Source organism: Dermacentor albipictus, chromosome 2 (assembly GCF_038994185.2).
Source record: "Dermacentor albipictus isolate Rhodes 1998 colony chromosome 2, USDA_Dalb.pri_finalv2, whole genome shotgun sequence".
Classification (NCBI taxonomy): domain Eukaryota; kingdom Metazoa; phylum Arthropoda; class Arachnida; order Ixodida; family Ixodidae; genus Dermacentor; species Dermacentor albipictus.
Genome location: NC_091822.1, coordinates 204,329,796 through 204,355,525, shown reverse-complemented (window position 1 = coordinate 204,355,525; position 25,730 = coordinate 204,329,796). Strand labels below are relative to the sequence as shown.

The 25,730-nt window shown below is 49.6% G+C and overlaps 2 protein-coding genes across 4 annotated transcripts in view; one reads left to right on the top strand and one right to left on the bottom strand.

Moving 5' to 3' along the window:
- Nucleotides 1-25,730, bottom strand: part of LOC135903396 (uncharacterized) — a 124,737-nt gene that overhangs the window by 16,816 nt on the left and 82,191 nt on the right. Inside the window, exon 6 of one of the 2 annotated variants that reach the window (XM_065433706.1) lies at nucleotides 2,537-2,596. In XM_065433706.1, coding sequence (XP_065289778.1) covers nucleotides 2,537-2,596 — 60 coding nt within the window. The remainder of the gene's footprint in view (nucleotides 1-2,536; nucleotides 2,597-25,730) is intronic. The other variant, XM_065433705.1, reaches the window with a different exon arrangement.
- Nucleotides 1-25,730, top strand: part of LOC139056413 (uncharacterized) — a 43,760-nt gene that overhangs the window by 9,938 nt on the left and 8,092 nt on the right. The window contains exons 2-4 of one of the 2 annotated variants that reach the window (XM_070534622.1): nucleotides 118-185; nucleotides 6,941-7,093; nucleotides 7,221-7,414. In XM_070534622.1, the coding sequence (XP_070390723.1) occupies nucleotides 6,976-7,093; nucleotides 7,221-7,414 (312 nt within the window). In that variant the 5' untranslated portion in view covers nucleotides 118-185; nucleotides 6,941-6,975. Of the gene's footprint in view, nucleotides 1-117; nucleotides 186-6,819; nucleotides 7,094-7,220; nucleotides 7,415-25,730 lie in introns of those variants that run through there. The other variant, XM_070534621.1, reaches the window with a different exon arrangement.

Here is a 25,730-nt window from a genome sequence, read left to right as displayed (position 1 = left end):
GCCGTCACTAGCCTAAGGTAACTGCAGTTTACCCTACCTGACACTTCTACATCCTGCACTATGCTGGGATCGGCAGTGAGTAGGAAATCAATCTCATTTCTTGTTTCTCCATTTTAGCTTTTCCAGGTCCGCTTCCTGATACTGCGCTTCCTGAAGAAGGCATTATTCGGAGCCCATTCTTTCATGTGAGTTCTACCAACATCTCTCCTCGAGTGTTCCTAGAATCCACGCCATACTTGCCAGTTGCTTCTTCTCCAGCCTGCCTTTTCCCCACTTTTGCATTCAAGTCGCCCATGACTATAGTATACTCAGTTTGAACCTTTCTCATCGCTAATTCAACATCTACATAAAACTGCACTACCTTACAGTCAACCTATTAAAAATACTCCAAGCAAAAGAGTCATTCGGCTTATCAAGATTCCGTTAATCCGAATGATGCGATATAACTATGACCAGTATCACCCTACGTTTAACCTTTATAACATAAATGGTTAAGTGCTAACTAGTTAGTCTCCTTAAACACAGAGTGGCTGTAAGCAAGATCAAACTTTCGTTTATTTTATTTTTTATTTCAATACAATGATATATAGAACTTAAAAACCAGGCACACTCAACTCCAGTTGAGTCTATGTAAAGCGAAGCATTATTAGTGCAACTGGCTCGTGAAACATGAGTGTGTGCGCACATGAAGTGTGGTCTTCGAGGTATAAATATTAGTACTGTATCGACAACCAGTAGCGACTGCGATCCGCTTATCCCCTCTAGTCGTCGTCGGAAAAGGGCCAAGCAGGTCAACGCCTACGCGACAGAATGGTTCAGAGGAAACTTCAATTGGGTGGATTCGGCCGACAGGAGACAGAAGAGGTTTCTTCCGGCGCTCCACAATTCGCAAATTGCGACATAACGACGCACAGAGCGGTAGGGGCCCGGCCAGAAGAACCGGCGTCGTACGCGGTCATATGTACGCAAAACTCCAAGGTGTCCCGCCGTCCATGCATCGTGAAGTTGTTCGATAACGAGGGATCGCAGATGACGAAGAAGGACAAGGAGCAACTCCGGGCCGTAAGGGTTGATATTGCGGCGGTAGAGGATACCGTCATGCAGCACGAACATGCGACACGTGCCGTCGGTGCTGCCAGATCGCATTACGGCGATGATGGACCGTAAGGATGCGTCGCGTTGTTGTGCAGCGCGCATGCCGGCCATGTCAGTCAAAGCCATCACGCAGGTCACCGGATCATGCGCAACAGGATCGGGAGGATTCAAGGGGTTACGCGAGAGGCAGTCAGCGTCCTTGTGCAGACGTTCAGGTTTATAGTTGACAACAAATAAACATTCCTGCAGCCGCAAAGTCCACCGACCAAGCCGTCCTGTGGGGTCCCGGAGGGAAGACAGTCAGCAGAGGGCATGGTGGGCTGTAACGACCGAAAACCTGCGGCAGTACAAATATGGCCGGAACTTGGCGACAGCCCAAACTAAAGTAAAGTACTCCCGCTCGGTGATGGAGTAATTTCTTTCGGCAGGTGACAGCAGGCGACTGGCGTAAGCTATCACGCACTCGGTACCATTCTGCAGTTGGTGAGAACAGCGCCGATGCCGCTTGCGTCAGTGTGGACTTCGGTCGGTGCAGATAGATCATAGTGGGCAAGTATGGGAAGGGTAGTCAGAAACCCGATGAGAGCGGCGAACGCGTGAGCTGGCTCAGGGCACCGTGAGAACGGCGTCTTCTTTAGAAGATCTGTCAAAGGCCGAGCAACGTCAGCGAAGTTTTTGACGAAACGGCGAAAGTAAGAACACAGGCCGACGAAGCCGCGCACGTTAAAAGCAGAACGTGGCACAAGGAAACTGCGTACGGCGCGAAGTTTTTCCGGATCTGGTTGGACACCGGATGCGTCATCAGCACTGGTTTGCCTTTGGGTATCTCAGACAATTTAGAAATGATTGTAGCCTGTCCTTCGAGCAACTGTTCAATCTGCGCACTAGAAGGCCCTGGGCTTCTTTAAACGTCTCCCCCGCACAACAGCTAAATAATCAAATAAAAGGCAGCGTTTCGAAACAACATGAACTGCCGTCTCCGAATTACCCTGCGTGGCATTTCGCGATAATAGCACTTCAAAGACAGAAAATGCCAAACACTGGGGCACAACTGGCAATATGGAACGGTACCATCTGCAAATATGGTGCGAAAAACCAAGCTGCGTAAGCAGCAAGAAAAAGATAAGGACCACTGCCATGTCGCCGGTCTCATGCCCCGTTGACAAAGTGCCGCTGCGGTCAATTTGTAGCCGAATACCAGCAGCTGTCCAGCGTCCATTGTTTGCTGTTGAAGAGCGACAAAAAGTCCGGTTCCGTCAGCGTAGGGCATTTTCGTAAATCCATCGTCGCTGGAAGTAACCACCACAGAACTTTCTCCAAGTACACAATTCTTTCTACACAGGACAGCGTCGGGATGGTGTCAATACTAACACGCGTCACTAGGTGAGAAAGATCTTTCGGAGCTGGGCGTGAAATGGAAGCAAAGTAAAGCATAAATTACTTGCCGGCGGTCATGTTCGGCAGGCTAGAAATCATCCCCAGAAGCGTTCCACTCCATGGCCTGCGGAAATAAAACGAAAATTAAAATAACGCAAAGCGAGTGCAGCACAGGTAGAAATGTGCAGAACGAAAGTAGTTGTCCTTGAAATAGTGATCCCGACTACGTGCCTGTGGACATTCATAAGTTGCGAAAATCGCGGTTATTCAAGCAGAATATTTTTTTTCATTTTTTTTTTCATTTCATTTTTATTTCCTTATTTTATTTCCATTTTTATTTCCTCTGCAGGGGGTTTTTACGTAAGGGGTGGGGTTAACGTGAGAAAGTAAAACATTTCTTTTTTCATGATGACAGGTGGGATGTAACTTTTTCTAGGAAGGTTGATGGACAGGTGATGGCTGCAATTGCATGGGGAAGGTCGTTCCAGTCGCTTGCTGTTCGGAGGAAACATGACTTGGAAAATGTAGTCGTACGGGCACGTTGGCGTGAGACTCTCAGCGGATGACCAATTCGGCGAGACGTGCGTGATGGCGGTGCGCAGATGTATGGCTGCTCTTTGAGCTGGGAATAATAAAATTTGTGAAATAGGCACAAGCTAGAAATACGGCGACGGAGGGAAAGACTGCATAATTGGGACTGTAGCTTGAGAGATGAAAGACTAATATAGGATGAGTATGAACGGTGAATGAAACGGGCGGCTCTGTTTTGCACAGCTTCTAATGAGTCGATGAGGTAAGCTTGCTGTGGATTCCAGATGGCGGATGCATACTCAAGTTTTGGCCTGATTAATGATTTATAAGCAAGTAGCTTTACATTTTGAGGGGCGTCGTGAAGATGACGTTTAAGAAAGCCTAGTTTTTTTATTCGCAGATGATATTAGCTTTGTTACGTGCTCGCGCCATGATAAGTCATTGCTGATAGTGATACCGAGGTAAGTATAGGACGGAACGAGTTCGACAGGAGAATCGAAAATCTTGTAAGTAAATAAATGCGGGTTGTGACGACAATGAAAAGACATGAGTTTGCACTTATTGGGATTGAAAAAAATTAAATTGTGGGGTTTTACGTGCCAAAACCACTTTCTGATTATGAGGCACGCCGTAGTGGAGGACTCCGGAAATTTCGACCACCTGGGCTTCTTTAACGTGCACCTAAATCTAAGTACACGGGTGTTTTCGCATTTCGCCCCCATCGAAATGCGGCCGCCGTGGCCGGGATTCGATCCCGCGACCTCGTGCTCAGCAGCCCAACACCATAGCCACTGAGCAACCACGGCGGGTCTTATTGGGATTAAGCGTCCTCAACCAGTGATTGCACCATGAGTGAATGCGCTTAAGATTGTCCAGAAGGGATTCCTGATCACCTGTATTAGTAATTGGGACATAAATAACGCAATCGTCGGCGAACAGATGGACATGACATGATAAATTTTGTGGTGGATCATTAAAATAAATTAATAGGAGGGGGCCACGGACAGTTCCCTGTGGAACGCCCGATGTTACTGGTAGACGGTTAGAGGAGTAGTCGTTAATAGTAACGCACAGTGAACGATGTGTGAGGAATTCTTTTAACCATGCAATAATTTCTCGATGCAAGTTTAGTCTGAAAAGTTTTAAGAGTAGACGTTGATGAGGTACCTTATCGAATACTTTGGCAAAGTCTAAAAAGATGGCGTCAGTTTGTAAGTTAGCATCAAGGTTGGAATGAAGATCGTGAAGACAGATGGCAAGCTGTGTCTCCCATGATAAGCCTTTTCTAAATCCATGTTGGGATGGAGTGAAAAAATTTATAGAGTCTAGATGCTGCATTATCTGGGAGTAGATGACGTGTTCCATTAGTTTACAAGGGATGCTAGTTAGGGAAATGGGGCGATAGTTGAGTGGAGAGTCTCTGTTACCTGATTTGAAAACAGGAACGACCTTCCCCATCTTCCAGTCTTCTGGGATGATACCTGTGGCGAGTGACTGAGAAAACAATAAGCATAAAAACTTGGACGAAATGTCCTTAGTGTTTTTGAGAAACTTAGTGTTAATTTCGTCCGTTCCGGCTGACGATGAAATTTTCAATTTGTCCATTGCGCACGAAATTCCATTTGGATGAAAAATTATGGCTGGCATTGCAAGTTCAGTAATGGAGGGTAGCGATGGAATGTATCTTCAGGTTCTTTCGTGAATACTGATGAAAAGGCAGTATTAAATATATCGGCACACTGAGCATCACTAACAAGTCGCCGTTATCATTAGTAAGGGTGATGTCGTGCGATTGCTGGGGATTTATCACGTTCCAAAATTTTCTCGGGTTAGTTGTTATCATTCTGAGTAAGTTCACTGCTGTCAAGTACGCATCTTCAGCGCTGTAATAGTTTTCCCATGCAGAAGAGCTGGGTCTAAGTTTAGCTGCACGGTACAGCCACTGCTTTTTATTTTTGAGTCTTTTGAGCGTTTTATTGAACCAAGGATTTTCGGAATCAGAGTTGATAGCGCACTTTGGAATGTATCTGCTCGTTAGATCACTAATTTTGCGTTTAAAGATTGACCAGTTTTCGTCGACTGTATGCTGATGGAAGTGAAGTTCAAAAGTGGATAAGAGGGAGTTTAATTCATTATTTATTGTTACGTAGTCGACCTTATCGTAAAGCTTTATTGTTTTTTGGACACATTCCTTTGAACGGGAGTAATGTTAAATGAGGCGTGAATAACCTTATGGTCACTGATTTCCCTAAGGTAAGTAATAGAAGCTAAGGTCTCAGGCTGACTAGTTAGAATGAGATCAAGAGTGTTTTGTGAAGTCTCATTGATGCGAGTTGGCTCAGTTATTAGCTGTGAAAGATTAAAATTGAGACATACGTCGACAAATTCTCGAGGCTCTTGAGAAACGGTAACGTGAGGTTGGTGCCAGTTTATAGAAGGGTAGTTAAAGTCACCGAAAAGAATAATTCGTGCACTTGGATACCTAGTTGTTAATTGTAGCAAAAAACTGTTAAACTCACGGGGGAAGTCAGGGCTATTATGTGGCGGTCGATAGCAGACACCAATTAGTGTTGTTATTGGCGCAGTGCGGCAAATGAGCCACATAATTTCAAGGTGAAATGTGATGTTGACAAGCGAGAATGGTAGTTCTCGATTAACGGCGACTAAAACACCGCCACCTCGAGAACCCTCGCGGTCGTTGCGAAAGAGGCGAAAATTTGGCAAATCATGCAGAACTTCAGAATCGCCGATGTTTTCGTTGAGCCATGTTTCTGTTAGCACAAGTATGTTGCTTCCGGACGACGATACAAGGTTAGATACAAGGTCTCGGTTGGAAAGGAAGCTGCGTATATTTGTGAAAATGACGGAAAGGCACAAGGTGGTTCGGGAGTTGGTTCTAGGATGACAATGTGATAGAGGGCATTGTGGGGACCGGCGCCGAAAATTTATCTGCTATGCGATTTCCTTCACTGTGTTAGTCGTTTCGTCGAAGAAGTAGCGCTTGGGCCCGATATGAAGCGTCTTATAGCGGAGCGAGAATTTATTAGTTGCTTCTTTTGCAAATGCAACCAAGTGCTTTCGAATATTTTGGACGCGGCGGGTATAATATTCGCCTACACTGAAGTTCGTTCCTTTAAATTTGGGCCCTTTAGATAGAATGGTTTCTTTTGTCTTGAATGATATGAATTTCACAATGATAGGGCGTAGATGGTTTGGGGTATGACGGCCAAGCCGGTGAGCACGCTCTATATCTTTGGGATCTAAGGATATTTCCAGGTGTTCTAAGCAATGATGAGCGATAATTTTTTCAGACTCGGCATATGTTTCACAGAGGGATGAGTCAGGCAGACCGTAGAAAATTAGATTGTTCCTGCGGGAGCGGTTTTCAGAATCGTCAAGACGAAGCTGCAAGTCTTGAACCAAAAGAGCTGTCTGGCTAACTGTTGACTGAATGATTTCAACGTCTGATGTAACTGTAGACAGATTCTGGAAACGTCCTTCGAGTTCAGTGAGGCGGGTATTGAAATCGGATATCGTTTTGTCGATTGAAAGCATACGTCCTTTTACATCTTGCAGGTCAGAGATTAGTGTTGCCTGGCCATCATACAGCTTTTTCAATTCAGCCAGAACGACAACCAATTTGTCACGTCCAGGGTTAGTTTCAACATCACCAGCAAGGAGTAATAAGGATCGTACATTATGACAACATTCAGCACAAATAGCGGTCAAACACTTCGGGCTCGGCAGCTGTATCAGGAAATAATTACTGGATTTTTTAGTAAATATACTGACCGGTTCACCAACCTGCATGATGAAGAGAGTCAGATTCGATCACCGTGCCGTGGCACAGCTGCCGAGCCCACAGATTGTGCGAGGTGATTGCTGGTCCTTTATAGGTAGCTCGCCAAGTGATGTTGCTGCTGATGGCGTTTCCCAGTTGAAGTCGAGGGTCCAGTTTTTCACGTGCGGCAAATGGGCAGAGTCGGCGATGGCGCTGATGAAGCGGTGGCTGTCTTCGACGGCGCTCCAAGAAAACTCGGCTGGGGACCGGGAGGTGTCCAGGAGGGTCCGGGAGGCGTCGAAGAACACGGTAAGCAGAAGGCAAGCGGAGGCGTGAAAGGGCACCTGCATGATGAAGAAAGTCAGATTCGATAACCGTGCCGTGGCACAGCTGCCGAGCCCACAGATTGTGCGAGGTGATTGCTGGTCCTTTATAGGTGGCTCGCCAAATGATGTTGCTGCTGATGGCGTTTCCCAGTTGAAGTCGAGGGTCCAGTTTTTCACGTGCGGCAAACGGGCAGAGTCGGCTATGGCGCTGATGAAGCGGTGGCTGTCTTCGCCGGCGCTCCAAGAAAACTCGGCTGGGGACCGGGAGGTGTCCAGGAGGGTCCGGGAGGCGTCGAGGAACACGGTAAGCAGAAGGCAAGCGGAAGCGTGAAAGGGCACCTGCATGATGAAGAGAGTCAGATTCGATAACCATGCCGTGGCACAGCTGCCGAGCCCACGTAAAAAACGTATAAGAAAACGAAAGAAAGAAAGTAAGTAAGTAAGTAAGTAAAGTAAGTAAGAAAGTAAGAAAACGAATAAAGACCAGCGGGAACACGCGAGAGACCAGACGGAGAAGACGACGGGTCTAGCTGGAACTTGCAATTTAAGTAATGACACCGGAATTACCAAATATACCTGCCGGCAGGCCACGTGGAGCGTAGGCTAACTGCCATCACAAGAGGCCAATTTCTTGATCTGCCTGCAATCAGCAGTGGCACTAGCAAAATTAATGTCTTTATCAGTGAGGCACAGAGACATGTCACTAGCGCATGCGGCGTAACGTCGGACATCGGATTACTCGTCCTACGAGACGTCTACCACGATCTGATTGTGAGGCACGCCGTAGTGGAGGACTCCGGAAATTTGGACACCCTCGGATTCTTCAAGGTACGCCTAAATCTGAGTGCAAGGGTGCTTTCGCATTTCGCCCCCATCGAAATGCGGCGGCCGCGGCCGGGATGGCACCTAAGTATTTCGCCTTAAAATATAAATACATATTTAAACAATATTTGAAGAGATCACAATTTTTTATTGCAGGAAGAGAAATGCATTGAGTACATTAGAAATGTGAGACCCGACAACTCCTAAATGAAGTCCCGAGACTTAAAGGTTTTATATAAACACAATGAATGTGCAACAAAAAAGTCGCAGTTTCGCTCGAAAGTAGCAGTATTCATAGCGATAGCATGACAACTACACGAAGAAGGGTTCGTGGTTTTATCAGCCGCATAAACCGCAGTAAATATTAATGTACTAATTAAATTAACAAGCATTTTGGCACGCACGAACAGGCAAGCATAAACAGATCTAACCGGAGGAGCAATCGCTGTCACAACGCTGGCGTGATGAAGAGCGCCGTAAGCGGGGAGAAAAGGTTTGTGGCTGCCTCGCACTTCACTGCGTCTCGGGAACTCGAGATTTCGCGACCTCCACCACAGCCTGCACGAAGCCACGAGCCATCTCGTCTCGCCATTACCATTTGCACCCGCCGCAGTCCAAGATTCGGCGCGTGTGTCGCGCGTGCGCTCAACGGGGCTAGAGGAGGAGACTCACGCTCAAGTGCCTCCCCTAACACTCGCTTGGTCACGTGACCTCCAACACACTGCGAATGGGAAGAATGCACGCATCAGGCCACCGTGCTTCTCGGCTCATCCTCTGTATTATTCAATTCCGCATGACAATTAAGCTGCTTCAGTCTGTCGAACAATGCATCGACAGGTTTGAGCGGACTGCCTTACAGTGCGCTCCAAAGGTCTCAGTGAGTGGCTTCCTCGAATTGTTCGCGTTCTGTTTACAGGCAACATTTATTTCCTGGGTGAGCGAAACTACATAAAACAAGTGGTGTTCGCATTGTTTTATGCTTAGCTCTCATATTCAATTACATTTAGCTCGCAAATCAGGACCATTAATTATTCTTGATGAATTTGTTTATAAAAGAGTGCAGATAAGTATACAATTTTCTTGGTGCTGAGCGATTGTTCCAATGACGCTTTTGGCATGCGGTACTTGTAGTTGTAGATAATTTTAATGAACACCCGAAGTCATTAGAATTAATAGAAAAGCTACTGCCTACAATACTTTAAGATTACTGGGCCTTAGGCTGTGCCTTTCGAGGCCCCAGTAACCTGTGCTGGTTGATTGAACTGCGAAGTGAAAAAACACTTCAGTATTTTCATTCGGCGCAGCTAAGTTTGTTAAAGGGACCCTGAAACGCTTTTGACGATTTTCTACAAACGTACTGAGTCGTTAGAGTAGGTCCTTCTAATCATTAATTCACACATCTAAGTGCTCTGCGTAAAGCGTGTAATTTATTATAAGGTTTCAAAAATGCACATCGCTGCCGATCGCAGCGCACTGCTCGGCGGAATTTTAAGCCGCCCCTACCCATATGACCGAAATCACCCATATGACGTCAGTGGGGCGAGCTATCTGATTGGCTGACCCGGGCGCGTGATCGATAATTTTTCCAACTTTACGGTAAACAAATGATCTTCGTAATAGTTGGAATCTTAGTTAATTCGTTTTTATAAAAAGAAAAGTAACATAAAGAGAATGCACAAGAACAATTTTTCAGTACACTTAAGCACTTCCCGCACACAGCAAGTGTCGTCTGCTTGTGTTACAACGTACTCCATTTTGACGAGAGTTCCGCGGTCAGAGTTGGTCTCAGTCTTTTCGCGAGCACTATGATTCGACTTTGTTGCCTTGTGGACTGCAAACGTAGCGACTGGTAATATGTCAAGCTGCGACATCGTGTCCCCCTGCAAGGCAGCGTACGAGCGAACTGGCTGCTGAGCATCGGACTGCCGCTATCCGATCGGCGCCAGGATTTGCGCGTTTGTGGCCGTCACTTTACACCGGAAGATTACTAACGCAATAGCGTTTCGCGAGTCCCTTATTAGGGCAAACGTAAGCGCAAGGGGACAGGGTCTGGCCGCTTGACTGTGCCGTAACGGGATGAGTCGAGATGAGCAGAAGGGCAAATGTGAATGGTCTGCACGGTGCAGCCACCTGGTGGCATAGAGCTCAACAATACACAGTAGCAGCAACGAAGCGTATTCTTCTTTGCTGCTGGTGCGTATTTTTCGCAGGAGTGTAATCATCAACACGTTGTTTTTATAAATGTTTAAAATGTTTTACACTTGGTTAGAGCAATATTAGCGCTTTTTTTTGGCTGGGTAAGCGCTGTGCCAACAAGTGTCTGGACCGTGCAGACCGATCAGGCCGCTCACGTACGTGTACGCCAAAGTTCCTTCATCAACTTGAGTTGATTAAAGCCCCTCAATTTTCCAAAAGTAGCGCCATTCTTAGATCTTTCCGCCACCCCGCTCACCCAGGCGCTTCCTCCTCCACTCCTCCTGTCGCCCCAGCCTCCTCCGCTCCCCCATTAGCCAATCTGTGTCACGTGAAAGCAGACACCGCGCTTTTGTATATTTTTTTCTTTCCGGCGCAGAGCAGGCGCCGCGCTTTTGTATATCTTTCCTTTCCAGCGCGCTGCGACCCCCATTCTTGGGCCTGCTCGACGAAAGTACCGCAGGCGGTTTGAAGGAGCGCGGTAGTTTTATACAATGTGTTAGGGCCGCGGGCTTAATTGCGATGCCGTGCTGCTGCGCCTACGGTTGCCACAACAGACCCAGTGACGGCAAAAAGCTTTTTGCTTTACCATCCGCCCGGCGCAACGCAAAACAAAGAAAAGTGTGGATTCACAAGATCGGGCGGGCTGACTTCGAGCAAGTGGCAAAGAACGCGCGGCTTTGTGAAGTAAGTTTCATGGCTCCTCCAACCTCTTCTTTAGACGCCTGTGTCAAAACGGGCCCGTGTCCAGTGCATTGGGGGCGCGTTAAAGAACCCCAGCTGGAAAAAAATTAATCCGGAGCCCCCATTATGGCGTGCCTTATGAGATCGTGGTGTTGGGATGTAAAACCCAAGAATCAACTTTTTTGCTGTCTTGTGTGCCTTGACTGTTCCAGTTAACGCAACACTGCTTCCTTTTGAAAACTTACAACGCAAAAGAATACAGACGCACGTAGTATACAGGGATAAAATTAGCACTTCAACAAAAGTGTTGCTGGTGCTAATGAGGGGGAGGGGGATAATTATTTTCTGAACCTCTTTCCAGTTGTCCCATCAAGTTCCTTCTTTTTTTCTATCAAATTCTAACCATTTGCACTGTAATAAATAAATAACGATTTCATATGCTGGTACGTTGTTCAAATTATCCATACCGCCTATGTGTGAAAACGTTGCTCATGGCCACCACAACCTGTGCATGAGCTACGTACATCTGTAAAAGGCGCGAAACAGAAACGGCCTTGCTGACCGCAGACAGTCGGAATCTCTCACGCGCCGGCCGAACAAAAGCATCCTGCAGGTACGCAAATTAGCCTACGAAACCACGTGCACATACTTTCACGCTGTCAAAACCTGAAAATCTGGTAATTACTCGCGTGTCTGAGCACACCGCGTGCTTGTGTCGTGTTTCAGCAACACGAACTTTCAACGTGCGCGCGCTTTACGCCTTAAATACACCTTGAATAATGGTGCTTTTCTCTATTTCTTCCGCAAATCCAACACGACATTCTTAAGGCCAGTTACCGACTGACAAAGCAAGATCTAGATTGAAAAAGCTGCTCCGCAGGACTCGAACGAACTTTCCCGCGGATTTCCTCCCGTAGCGTGTTAGCCGTCGTCTGCTACGGCAGGCCCACCGCCGGCGGCGCCACCATCGAGGCCGCGCCGAGCGGAGGAGGAGGGAAGTGAATGGCGCTACTTTGGGAGATTGAGGGGCTTTATTCGGCCGCTGGGCTCTATGGGAGTGTCCGCTCTTCTATTCCTTTCTCTATGGTAATCACTGGTGCCCGCGTGCCTTCCACAAAGTACTACACAATTCGTGTCGCGCACATAATCTGATGGAGGCAGATGCGGCGAGAATATACACAACATATAGAATGAACGATAACATTCGAGTATAAGTTCTAAATAATAGAGAGTTATAGCTCAGCCAGCCGGCGTAGACGCCACTGCGCATGTGCGGCACGCTGGGGTGGCCAGCGTTTTTACGGAGCGCGTCGCTTGCTGATATCATCTCCCCAGCGGAGCGCGCGCAGCGGACCAGCGTTTTTGGGAAGCGAATGGCGACCATGCGCAGGAACAGCAGTGGCATCTCGTCCGTGTCGTCTTCAGACGCGGCGCTGGCTCGCCTGCAGGCGAAGAAGCTTCGGAGGCATCGGAGGTTATCGCTAGCAGTCCACTAATTTCCTATCGCAATCGATGCTTTGCCTTTCGGGCGAAACTGCGACTTTTTTTACCACCATGAACATTGCGGTAGCCGATACACTATGCCTCGCTGAACAGGCTCGGGGACTTGCGCGCGTCTGTGAAGTTTGGCGTTGCAAGAAAACACTAAATCAGACTACGACGTCCGACATCGGCTTGCTCCTCATCGTCCTGGTGATCTAGTTTCGCTTTAGATTTCCACAAGGAAGCGAAGCGTGGTTTACGCCAAAAGCTGCTGGCAAACTACAATTGACCGTATGTTGTCCTTGATAAGATCTGTGAACTGTGCTATACTCCCGTGCGCCTCACGAACACTGGTAGACGCTCTGAACCAAGGACACAAGTCGCTCATGTCACCAGATTGAAATCACACACGCCACGACCAAGCCAGTTGACTCGGCCGGTGGGCTTTGTCTGCGAGGAGAGGTATGCTGCATCCAAGTGCAAAAAAGAATTGCGGAGATCGGAAAGGAGGACGACGACTGTGCATTTTTACTGTTCGTAGCCGACTTGAAGGCCTAAAAAAACTTTTCCCCGTGCCCGTAACGACAAGCAGTTTCACTGAAGAAAGTGGCGAGGTTGGCAAACTCGGCTCACCTGGGCGCATAATCACCACCGTAAGGGCATTTGCTCGGCTCTAACATTCATATGTATGTGCAACGGCGTCACAATTGCCGAGTTCCGTTGCCTGAGCTGCAACCAATGGCGCGGCTAGCTGTGGCACTCTTGTGTGCGGCGTGATTCGCCAGCTCAGGACCACGTCGGGGTTGTTCTGTAGCGTGAATCCAATTTAAACTGCACGCAGCAGTGGTTACCGTTGGCACCACTGGCTGGCGACTGCAAAGTTGAGAAGTAGCGATTAGAGATTAGCGCCGCGGCACTTTGTCGCCGCAACGTCTAAATATGCAGGGGACTCTATTCGTTCTACATTTCGCAAGGCAATAATACAACGACGAAAGTAAGTAAGTTATTTTGATGTCAATAACACGAAGGTCCGAAGAACGGTTCCTCAATGCGGCGATGTTTCGTGGCGCGCACAAGCACACCTGTATTTCGCGTAAGTGCAGGAGGCAGCGGATACACAAATACTATACAGCAAATACTATGACTTAGATACAATGCCGAGAGCAGTATACGTACATCTCGAGTGCGCACGCTACATAAGTGATAAGCAGGACGACTTCCACGACCAAGTGAAAAATTGTGTTCCTTTTTTTCTGTTTTTTTGCGAGTGTTCATTTCCACCGCATCGAAAGCAACGAGCGAGAGGTAGCCGTATTCTCCCCACCAGCAACGCGGGTTCATAAATCTTGTCCCGAAAAGCGCACACCAGAAGCACAGAAACAAGCCAAACACGAGCAAGAAAGATGGCAAACTCGTTGCAACGGGACATAAATAACCATACCAATTAATTTCACGAGCAGAAGCATGACACGAGATCAGAAGGCAATTAGCTCTGCAATTTTCAGTCGCTTTGTTTTTACAGTTTGGTGGCACGTTCTTGCACGTCACGACTTTTCTTTTACGACTGCGTCTGCTTCACCGCCTTGCAGCGCCACGGCGCGATTGATTACGCCATATCACTATGTAGCACATTCATTTCAACATAACAAAGTGCAAAGGATACCGTGTAGTAAATTTTGCCCAACTTGGACCGCCAAGCTTTGAAGGGGCATTTTCTTTCACGGTTCCTTCTCTGTCCTACTATAAATGCAAGCCAGCGCTTGGGCCACAGGAGCCAAACATCAACACCACCAAGTGTTCAGCAGCCCAACGAGGCGAAATACAATGTGGTCCCCAAACATGCCGCAGAACTCAAAAATAACTAGTTGGCGGCGCATCTATCCCTTAGAGATCATCGGCGACGTTAATGCGATTACCAACATTTTTCATGATGCGTACGTAACAGGTGATATGTTTATTGTGTTATGATGATTATTGTAATGTAAGTAAACGAGACGGAGACACCGCTGTGCTATGTACAATTGCATTAAAAAGAGCTTTACGAGGTACGTAAATGGCCAGGGCTCCCCCTCCCCTATTTTTCTTTCCTTTATTTTCATAAGAGAGCGCCTTACACCCAGTGGCACATACCCAGGGAGTTAAGCTGGCGTGAAAGAGCGGCAAATTCCCAAAGGCACATACCCTGTGACACATACATAATGACCGAAGTTGTCTATTCGGGCACATACCGTGATACATACCTAGTGGAACACACCCAGAGCAAACGTCGACGTGAAAAAAGGTAGAAACGGCCATCATACCGAAAAGTGCGTGAAATCACCAAAGGCTGCTTATCGCATTAACAGGCTATCAAGGCAAGACTAGTGGAGCGAACAAGCAGAGATAGTAGAGGGGAAGAAGGATGCCAGCGCTAGAACTTTAAGAAGCGGCCACTGAAAGTGGGTAATACGAGACCTACGACTAACCTCGTTCCCACTTGGGCAACTACCGTTTGAGGCGTTCTGGCGCTGAGACAGGTGTCTTGTTTTAATAATAATAATATTTGGGGTTTTACGTGCCAAAACCACTTTCTGATTATGAGGCACGCCGTAGTGGAGGACTCCGGAAATTTTGACCACCTGGAGTTCTTTAACGTGCACCTAAATCTAAGCACACGGGTGTTTTCGCATTTCGCCCCCATCGGAATGCGGCCGCCGTGGCCGGGATTCGATCCCGCGACCTCGTGCTCAGCAGCCCAACACTATAGCCACTGAGCAACCACGGCGGGTGGGGTCTTGTTTCAATGAGATTAGCATTCTTAAGGTACGTACTTGAGGCACTTTCGCGGATCTATCTATCTATCTATCTATCTATCTATCTATCTATCTATCTATCTATCTATCTATCTATCTGTCTGTCTGTCTGTCTGTCTGTCTGTCTGTCTGTCTGTCTGTCTATCTATCTATCTATCTATCTGACAGACGGACGGACGGACGGACGGACGGACGGACGGACAGACGGACAGACAGACAGACAGACAGACAGACAGACAGACAGACAGACAGACAGACAGACAGACAGACAGACAGACAGACAGACAGACGGACGGACGGACGGACGGACGGACGGACGGACGGACGGACGGACGGACGGACGGACGGACGGACAGACAGACAGACAGACAGACAGACAGACAGACAGACAGACAGACAGACAGACAGACAGACAGACAGACGGACGGACGGACGGACGGACGGACGGACGGACGGACGGACGGACGGACGGACGGACGGACGGACGGACGGACGGACGGACGGACGGACGGACGGACGGACGGACGGACGGACGGACGGACGGACGGACGGACGGACGGACGGACGGACGGACGGACGGACGGACGGACAGACAGACAGACGGACGGACGGACGGACGGACGGACGGACGGACGGACGGACGGACGGACGGACGGACGGACGGACGGACGGACGGAGACAGACAGACGGACGGACGGACAGACAGACGGACAGACGGACAGACGGACAGACAGACAGACAGACAGACAGACAGACAGACAGACAGACAGACAGACAGACAGACGGACGGACGGACGGACGGACGGACGGACGGACGGACGGACGGACGGACGGACGGACGGACGGACGGACAGACAGACAGACAGACAGACAGACAGACAGACAGACAGACAGACAGACAGACAGACAGACAGACAGACAGACAGACAGACAGACAGACAGACAGACAGACGGACAGACGGACGGACGGACGGACGGACGGACGGACGGACGGACGGACGGACGGACGGACGGACGGACGGACGGACGGACGGACGGACGGACGGACGGACGGACGGACGGACGGACGGACGGACGGACGGACGGACGGACAGACAGACAGACAGACAGACAGACAGACAGACAGACAGACAGACGGACGGACGGACGGACGGACGGACGGACGGACGGACGGACGGACGGACGGACGGACGGACGGACGGACGGACGGAGACAGACAGACAGACAGACAGACAGACAGACAGGCCCCTCGCCAAATCTCTGTCTGTCTGTCTGTCTGTCTGTCTGTCTGTCTGTCTGTCTGTCTGTCTGTCTGTCGAATACTGGGGTTTTCCGTGCCAAAACCACGATATTATTATAAGGCACGCCGTAGTGGCACGCCGTAGTGGCACGCCGTGTCCCATATTATGACACACGGGCGTTTTTGCATTTCGTCCCCCATCGGAATGCGGCAGCCGCGGCCGGGCTTCGGTCCCGTGGGCTCGTGCTTAGCATCGCAACACCATAACCCCTAAGCCACCACGGCGGTTATCTGTCTGGTGTTACGTTCGACCGGCGGGGGCTGGCGATCTTCGGTGAAGCGACCGTCGGAAAGGCGCCGCCATGTCTACTGCGGATTACTCGCTTTGGGAAAACAACAATGCGCCGAGTCAGCAGCCCGTTGGAGCCACCATGTCTGCTGCGACGACTCGCTTTGTAAGAACCACAATGCGCCGCGTCCCCAACCGAACGACGCCGAGATGTCAAGACGCAGTCGGCGGACCAGGTATTGTTTGTGGAGTCGCCGTGACCGTAACGGCTTGTTTGAAGCGGTGGAACTCCGGGAAGGAGAAGTTTTGTGGCACCGTCTCACGGTTCTTAGAAGTCGTCAGTCAATGGACAGAAGCGGCGGGCAATGTATGCGCAGTAAACACTGAGATCAAGAGGCACCTGCTCGGGGCAGGACCCTTGCCTGCGGGAACCCTAATCATGGTGCTAATGCTAATCATGGCGCAGGGATCTAGAAAAAGGCAAGCTAAATCAAGACAGGAACCACTGTCAATCGTACAGTGGAATTGTAGGGGCTTCAAGAAACGGACTAAACGCGCTCATTTTCGTCTCTACTTAGAAACATTGCAACCTCTAGCAGCCATCGTGGCTCTACAGGAACCAGGGGCCTCAGCTAAAATTTCAGAGTACAATGCATTTCAGCGAGATCCATCTACTTGCATCCTTGTACACAACGCGTACACCGCACAAGAGGTAGACCTCGACCTACAGACAACTTATTCGTACACCATGGTCACAGTGTTACCTCTGCGACGCTCTAACCCACAAGTACACATCCTTAACATATATTGTCCGCCCAAGCTAAAGCGTATCACTTCTGCAGACATCTTCACCCGGGCACTGAAGATAGCTGGTCGGGACCCCTTACTTATTTTGGGCGACTTCAATGCTCCCAGAAAGGTGTGGGGTTACAAGAAGGAGGAGGCACGCGGTAGGAAGCTAGTGGAGCTAATCTCCACGCTAGGCATAACCCTTCAGACCGACCCAGCACAACCAACACGTGTTGGAAACTCCGTGATTCGGGACACTTGTCCCGATCTCATGCTTTCCAAACATATACAACACGTTGAGTGGTACAACACCGAAGACACGCTAGGAAGCGATCACTGCATCATTAACACTTTAATTCATACCCGGCCCCTAAAAAGGCAAATAACTCAAGCGAACTTGCCGGACTGGACTGCTTTCCGTAAGTCCCCGCCGCAGGCCAGTCTTCTCGAGGGAGGGTACAGCTCGTGGGCTCAAAATCTTATGACAACACTCAAAAAACATGTGAAAAGCATACAGATTGCGGAGGACTGTCCAGCGGTGGATAATCATTTACTCCATCTCTGGGAAGCTCGCCGCAGTCTCACGAAAAGATGGAAACAACAAAAACACAACAAAAGACTGAAAAGACGTATAACAGACCTGACTCAGCGGGCTGCCGAGTATGCCTCTCAATTAGCTGATTCGAACTGGTTTGATCGCTCCAACACGGCAGCCCGACAGATGTCAAGGAAGAATACATGGAAGCTCTTCCGCAGCTTGATTGATCCCGCTCAATCTCGAGGAGAAACACAGAAACACTTACAACGTGCTTTACACAATTTCCAGGGCACAGCAACACAACTGCCAGAAACCTTAAGGTACCTTAAGGTACAAGTACCTCAGCACCAAACAGGACCCTCGAGGTCAGGAATATTTCTATGCAGGCCGAGATAATACAGAGATGGATCAGTCGTTCGAACTCTACGACCTCAAGGCAGCCTTAGCCAAAATGAAGAGAGGCACTGCACCCGGTCGGGACAAGGTCACAGTGAAGCTGCTGGCCAACCTCCAGGATCGCGCGTATGAAGCGCTTCTTGACTACATTAATGCCATATGGAAAGGGGAGACTCCCATACCCCTCGATTGGAAAACATCCCTTGTCACCTTCGTTCCTAAAGCAGGAAATGAAATTAATACGGATAACCTGAGACCTATCTCGCTCACATCGTGTGTGGGCAAACTAATGGAGACGATGGTGCGAGATAGGCTCTCAGAATATTTGGAGAAGCGTAACACTTTTGCAGACGCCATGTTCGGCTTCCGCCCACACAAGTCGGCACAAGACACATTATTACAACTCAATCACGACATATTACAGCTAACGGAGCACCCTCACAACGACAAAGTTGTCCTGGCCTTAGATCTAAAGGGAGTTTTTGACAACGTTAAACACAGCACTATCTTAGCACACCTCCGTTAGACCCACTGTGGCAAAACACATTTAATTATATCAAGGATTTCTTGACGGATCCAGCCGCACTCGTCAAAATCCCAGACACTGAATATGAACCCTACGAAATGGGTACTAGGGGGACGCCACAAGGCGCTGTGCTTTCCCCGCTGCTATTTAACCTTGCGATGGTGCATCTCCCGGCCCAGCTAAACGGTATTGAAGGCGTGCGGTATGCGCTGTACGCCGACGATATCACCATCTGGGCCACAGAGGGAAACATAGGGCATATAGAGGAAAACCTGCAAGCAGCCGCCCACGTAGTGGATCGCTACGCAGAGCGCTGTGGACTTCAGTGTGCACCAAACAAATCAGAATTTGTGCACCTTAGACCTACACCTAAGGACACTACACAAATACATCTCCTTTTGGCTAGTGGTCCCATACACGAGGCCAAGGAGCTCCGAATTCTCGGACTCTTTATCCACATTCAAAGAAGAGTTGACACAACACTAGAAAAGCTCCGCAAGGTTGGGGACCAAGTGGGCCGAATGGTCCGGCATGCGTCCAACAAGAGAGGGGGATTACGAAGCAGGGACGCTGTGCGGCTAGCTCATGCTTTCGTAACAAGCCGAATTCTATATTCGGTCCCGTATCTCTATCTGCGGAAACATGATGAAGCCAAACTCGAAGTTATCCTCCGCAAAGTGATGAAGAGGGCCCTTGACCTCCCTGTCACAACTTCGAACGCGATGGGTGGATGGAAAACTTTATTTTCGTCAGAACGCATGTGCGGACGATTCCGTGCTAGATGGCCATCAGCTCATGGCTGACGGCGACCTGGGTGGCCCACTCCACGGCCCTGGTCTGGACGACCGGGTCTGAGCTGGCCAACACGGCCTCCCACTGCTCGAGAGAAGGATCACGCATAATATCCGCCGGTGGCGGCGCTATGCTACAGCTCCATAATATGTGGTCATAGGTGGCCAGTTCCTGGCACCATTTGCATTCCGGCTGAACGTCCGGGTAGATTTTGTTTAACACGTATGGGTTATAGAAAGATCTCGTCTGCAATCTTCGCCAGACGCTTTCCTGCGCCTTCACCAACTGCTTGTCCGGTGGAGGGTAAATTCTCCGCTCAAGTTTGTAATGGTTAGTAATGGCGTGAAAGGACATCAGCCCATCTCTCGTGGACCTCCCTGGAACGTCCGGCTCACCTGCTTGGCTGACGAAACCTCGAGCATTCATGTGAGCCGCCTCGTTCCCAGGGTTCCCAGAGTGGGCCGGTACCCAGACAATTTCCACCTCCGTAGTCCCTCGCCCCGTGGCCCGATTTAGTAATCCTGCCGCTGTGACAGAGATTCTGCCCCTCGCCAAATTTCGGATGGCTGTTTTAGAGTCGCTGAAAATCAGGTCAGCTTCAGTATTACCTATAGCTAGCGCTATCGCCGCCTCCTCTGCAGTTTCTGAGGAGCGGGTTTTGACTGATCCAGAGGTGACTAAGCCTCCCCGCCCGTCCACCACCGCAAATGCACATGCGTCCTTTTTCTTATACTCGGCGACATCTACGTAGACTGCCCCGTTGTACTTCCCGTACTTAGCATGTAAAGCTCTGGCTCTTGCCTTCCTACGGTTCTCGTGATGTATCGGATGCATATTTTTAGGTAAAGGTTTTATGTACAAGCCCTTGTGCATTTCTCGCTTCACCTGAGTTTTCATGTCCCCAGCTGGAGGATCAACTCCAATGCCGATCCCTTCCAATATATCCCTCCCTACTTTCGTTTTGGAAAGTCTACTGAGTTGCATCGCCAAGTGTGCCTCCCGCAGTTCTTCCGAGGTGTTGTGCACCCCTAATCCCAGCAGCCTTTCGGTAGAAGTATTGTTAGGTAACCCAAGGGCCGCCTTATACGCCTGTCTAATCATAGCCTCCACCTTGCCTTTTTCCGTCGCGTCCATCTTCATATAAGGCGTCGCATACACTATTCTACTGAGCACAAACGCCTGTACCAGCTTACACAAGTCCTTTTCCTTGACGCCTTGTTTACGAGTGGCGATTCTCCTGATAAGTCTCACGGTAGCATTTACAGTATTTTTGAGCCTTTCCAAGGCCTCCCTATTCTTCCTGTTAGTCTGCAGATACAGCCCCAGGATCCTGATCGTTTGGACCTCGGCGACCGGTGCACCCCCCACTTTCACGTTCAGCGGTGGTGGCGGCACATAGTGCCTCACGTGTATCCCTCTTGGTTTGTGCCTAAGCACAAAAAGCTCGGACTTGGGCTGAGAGCACGAGAGTCCTGCCTCCCCCGCTAGCTCCTCCACAATATCCACTGCCTGTTGTAAAGTTCCCTCCAATTGTGCATCGCTTCCCCTTGTTACCCATAGAGTAATGTCATCCGCATAAAATGTATGTTTAAGTCCCGATATCATTGCCAGCCTGGGCGGTATCTTGATGAAGGCGAGATTAAACAAGAACGGCGATAAAACCGACCCTTGTGGTGTCCCCCTGCCCCCCAACGGGAAAGGATCCGATTTAAATTCTCCGACTACAATCTCCGCAGTCCTATCCTCCAGAAATGATCTGATGTATCGGAATGTTCTACCCCCCGTTCCTATGTCCGATAGATTCCTTAATATTGCCTCATGGGTGACATTGTCAAAGGCCTTTGTGAGGTCGAGCCCCAAGATAGCCTTGGTGCCTGTGCCGTACCCAGGATCAACCACGTCCTTTTTGAGCTGTATCATGACGTCCTGCGTTGATAAATTAGCCCTGAAGCCAATCATCGTTTTAGGTATCAACTCCTTGTCCTCCACATAGCCCTGAAGCCTGTTGAGGACCACATGCTCCATCAATTTGGCGAAGCAGGACGTCAGCGAGATGGGTCGAAGATTTTCAATACAGATCTTCTTCCCTGGTTTAGGAATAAATGTAATCCTAGCATGCTTCCACTCTGCCGGAATCTCCCCAGCCGCCCAATATTTGTTCATCAAGTCCGTGAGCGCCCCCACTGACTTGAAATCCAGGTTCCTCAGCATTTTATTAGTAACCCCGTCCGGACCCGCTGCCGACGTAGTACGAAGCTGCCCCATTGCAAACTCCACCTCCGCCACCGTAAAGTCCACATCTAATTCGAGGTTTTCCTCTCCCGAGTATTCCGGCAAGAAACCGCCCACCTCGCCAAGTTTCTGCCACTCTTTTTGCATTAGCTCCCTCATCCACCGATGGCGGCCTCTTAAGCTTCCCCCGATTCTCCACCTCCATAGCTGTGCTCTCGCTCTCGCGAGAAGCAGTCGCCTGTGCCGCTTTCAGTGGGGCCTGGACCACCGGCGTCTGTACCCTTTGTCCTTTGTCGCTTTTAAGCGCGCGTTCCATCTCTGCCATCCTGACTTCCATCTTTTTAATCGTCTCAGCCTGCTGCTGCACCTGCCTTTGTAGCTCCTTCTCTCGAGCAGTCTCACTCTGGGAGGCCACGTAGGGCCAGCTCACCTTTTTTCTCGTGGCACTGGGACTTCTTTCATGACTGGAACCCTGTTCTCCTTTGCCACGCTCGGGTCCGGGCAGTGGTAGGAAGGAAGTGGACCGGTCCCTGCTCTTGTTATCGTCTCTCGCAGCGCTGAATGACCGCTTCCTGGGCCTCGAGCGCCGCTGCTCCTTGTCAGTTTGGCCGTTGTCCTCACAGCCCTGCTGCAGGCCCGTCGGCTGCTTACGGGCTAGACGAAACTTGCAGTTCTGGCTCCCCGTGTTGTGCGCCCCATGGTACACGATGCAGTCCGGAGTGCAGGTCAGCGGCTCTCCTTCCGGTGGCGCAGGATGATCCTTTTCGCAACGGCGACACAGATTAGTCTTCAGACGATAACAAACTGGATGAGCTGAAACAACTCCACCAAGAGGCACAATTTTGTCGCCTGAAGCTATCTAGACAGGTACGGGCATTTATGCGTGATCTAGGCTACGATGTCCCACAATGCCCAGACAGGGAACAACAATATCCCCCGTGGGACACGCTAGACCATATTACCGTCGACCCAATACCTCGAAATATGGGGGCAGACACACAACCAGAAAGACGACAAAGTCGAGCACTACACCTCAAGGACGACACCGAAGACTGGATCCTATACACGGACGCCTCTCCAAATAATCGAGGCTTCTGCACAGGTGTGGCAACCGACTCTACACCTTTATCATGGGGCCTACACTGCAATATTACGTCACAACATCAAGCGGAACTTACAGCTGTCGTGGAAGCCGCGACCATGCCAAATCCACACGAACGAAATCTGCTCATTCGAACAGATAGCCAGGCTGCATGCAAAGCACTCGCCGCCAGAAACATTTCCGCGGCACTACACTCAGCATTAACAACGCACCTCAACGCACACCCTAACATTAGAGTGCGGATTCAGTGGATTCCGAGTCACACAGGGATCAGAGGGAACGAAGTGGCACATGCCACATCCCGCGCAAATCTCCCGGGCCCTCCTCTGTGGTAGCCGGACTCACTGAGTCTGAATGAGCAATATGCCTTCGCGCGGGCGGAAAGGCGCGAAAAACTTGACGATTTACTAAACAACTCCATAAAGTATCCACAAGCGGATACACACATGAATCGAAGAGAGGCGGTACTATGGAGGCGTGTACAGACGCACTCTCTCTTGTCCCCACACTTCCAACACTACATACAAGGTTTGCCTGGTAAACCTTCTTGCATGGCATGTGGCGGCTTCCCGGACAATGCTCACATTCTGTGGGATTGTCCGGGGAGCCGTCTCGCTATTCAGGCTAGCCTTGCCAAACTCTCACCCATCCGTAGACCTACGACACTTGAGGAGTGGCTGGCGGACTCCTCCCCCGACTACGTACGTGCCATGATCGAGCTCATCACGACGCTCGGCTTGGCAGACAACTAGAACAAAGCGGGCGAACCCGGACCGGGGTTCTTGAATAAAGTTTATTCTCTCGCTCTCTCCACTTGAAACACACCTTTCACATTCAGGAGCGGATCCGAGTGCCCGAACTCTGGAGACGCGCCATCAGAGTTCGACCCCTCCCAACAAAAATGGATAGGGAAGACCACAGTGGTCGTCGCCAGGCGAGGGCGGACGCCTTGCAACGCCACTACGGCAACAAACGCGCAGTCTTCTACGGCGATGTGGCTGGTCCATGCCGCGGGGGGTGTATACGGCAGCGGTCATTCACGAGAAAAAGCAAGTAGATGGGCTCACTTTCAAAGCCTCGGGCTCAACACATGCGAAAGAAGTAGCTATTGCCCTGGCTGCCTCTGACGCTTAGTCTCAATATATCATAACCGACTCGCGCGGGGCTTGTCGAAATTATGAAGCTGGTTGGATCACCCCACTGGCGGTACGAATATTGGCGAACTAGAGCAACGGGGGAATTGATCCTACCCCCCATAGAGTTTCTAAAAATACCCTAGAGGGAAATGTGGCGCTAGTGTCTACGGGGGCTCTCATGAGCGTTGCCTCAACCTACATGGGAATGATGGGAAGTACAGGCTTCGGATTGACTTCAATCTTTAGACTAGTGGCGTTTGCTTGCGGCGCAGTAAACAAAGCTATAATCAAACATTATCGCGTAAAATCTAATTTTATTTCTGAAGTATGTTATATAATGTACAATACGCTACATAAACTTTGCATGACTTTGAGATGGAAGCATGTTTTACTATGGTTTGTCACCAGGACACACCAGGGTATGCATACTTGTGCAATTCTGTTCCCGATTTAACGCCAGACAATAATTATTTATTTATTTTTGCAACAGCAGTAACAACCCTGCATGTACTTATATAAAGATACTCATCAAGTACTTGTGGAAATAAAAATATTGTATTGTGAGAAAGTGTTGCGCCCTTGAGCGGAATGCTACAAGTGTCGTCTGCTATGACGCCTGCTCGCTGCAAATGCGAGACTTTTCTCGCAGACAACCGGCACTTGCGGACTCTGTCGCTCTTTCGGAAGGCTGCGTCGGCTGTCACGATTGCTGAACGTCTTCAAGTACTTTTAAGCACATCTGCTGCAGTGCTAGCTAGGACGCTAGTGGCCTCCTACGAGTATGCTTCATCATATTTTATATTGGCGTACCGCTTCCGAAGCGTTACAGCGTGGCTTCGCGGGTACCCATTGTGCGACACTAGACTACAGCTCGGAAGCAGCTATCTTTCCTACCACAAGTAAGTTTGTGTTCTCAAAGTCCTAAAACACGCATGTCAATGAGCACATAAACGAGCACATAATGAAGCCCTCAATAAAATTTGATTTTCAAGCCACTAGAAGTACAACTGTATATGTCTTGTATCAGTAGTGACTTCTTTGTCCTATTCTGAAGTTTCATAAAGCACGTAACGCTACAGTGTCAACCTAACACACTTAACCAACCAAGGTCCAAACGCTCAAAACATGTTCGTTCAACGTTTATGATGCCGCGGCTTTCTCGTCACGGCATCGACGCCAGACCGCGACATAAGTATCGTCCCAGTCGCTGGCCCATCGCGCTATCGCCACTCCGAGCAACATAACAAAGGCAGAGAGCTTTGCGTTGCACTGTCCCACTGCAGGTTATAGCAATTGCGCTTGGAGCGAAACCAAAACTGCCAAAAAAATACTTGTAAACTAGTTCGCCAGTCAATAGAATGCCAATCCGAAGCCTGTACTTCCCATCATTCCCATGATGGTTGAACGATCGCAGCGCCAGATTTGCCTCTAGGTATACTAATATGAAACTCTATGCTACCCCCCATTGTCTGGTCTGGACTCCGAGCCACCAGAGCCTGGCAGGGAATGAAGCCGCAAACATGGCGGCCCGAGCACTCATATACCGGGCGCCCCAGTTAGACCGTGAGTACCTGGAATCCGAAGGCATTTATCTTGTAACATTCAAA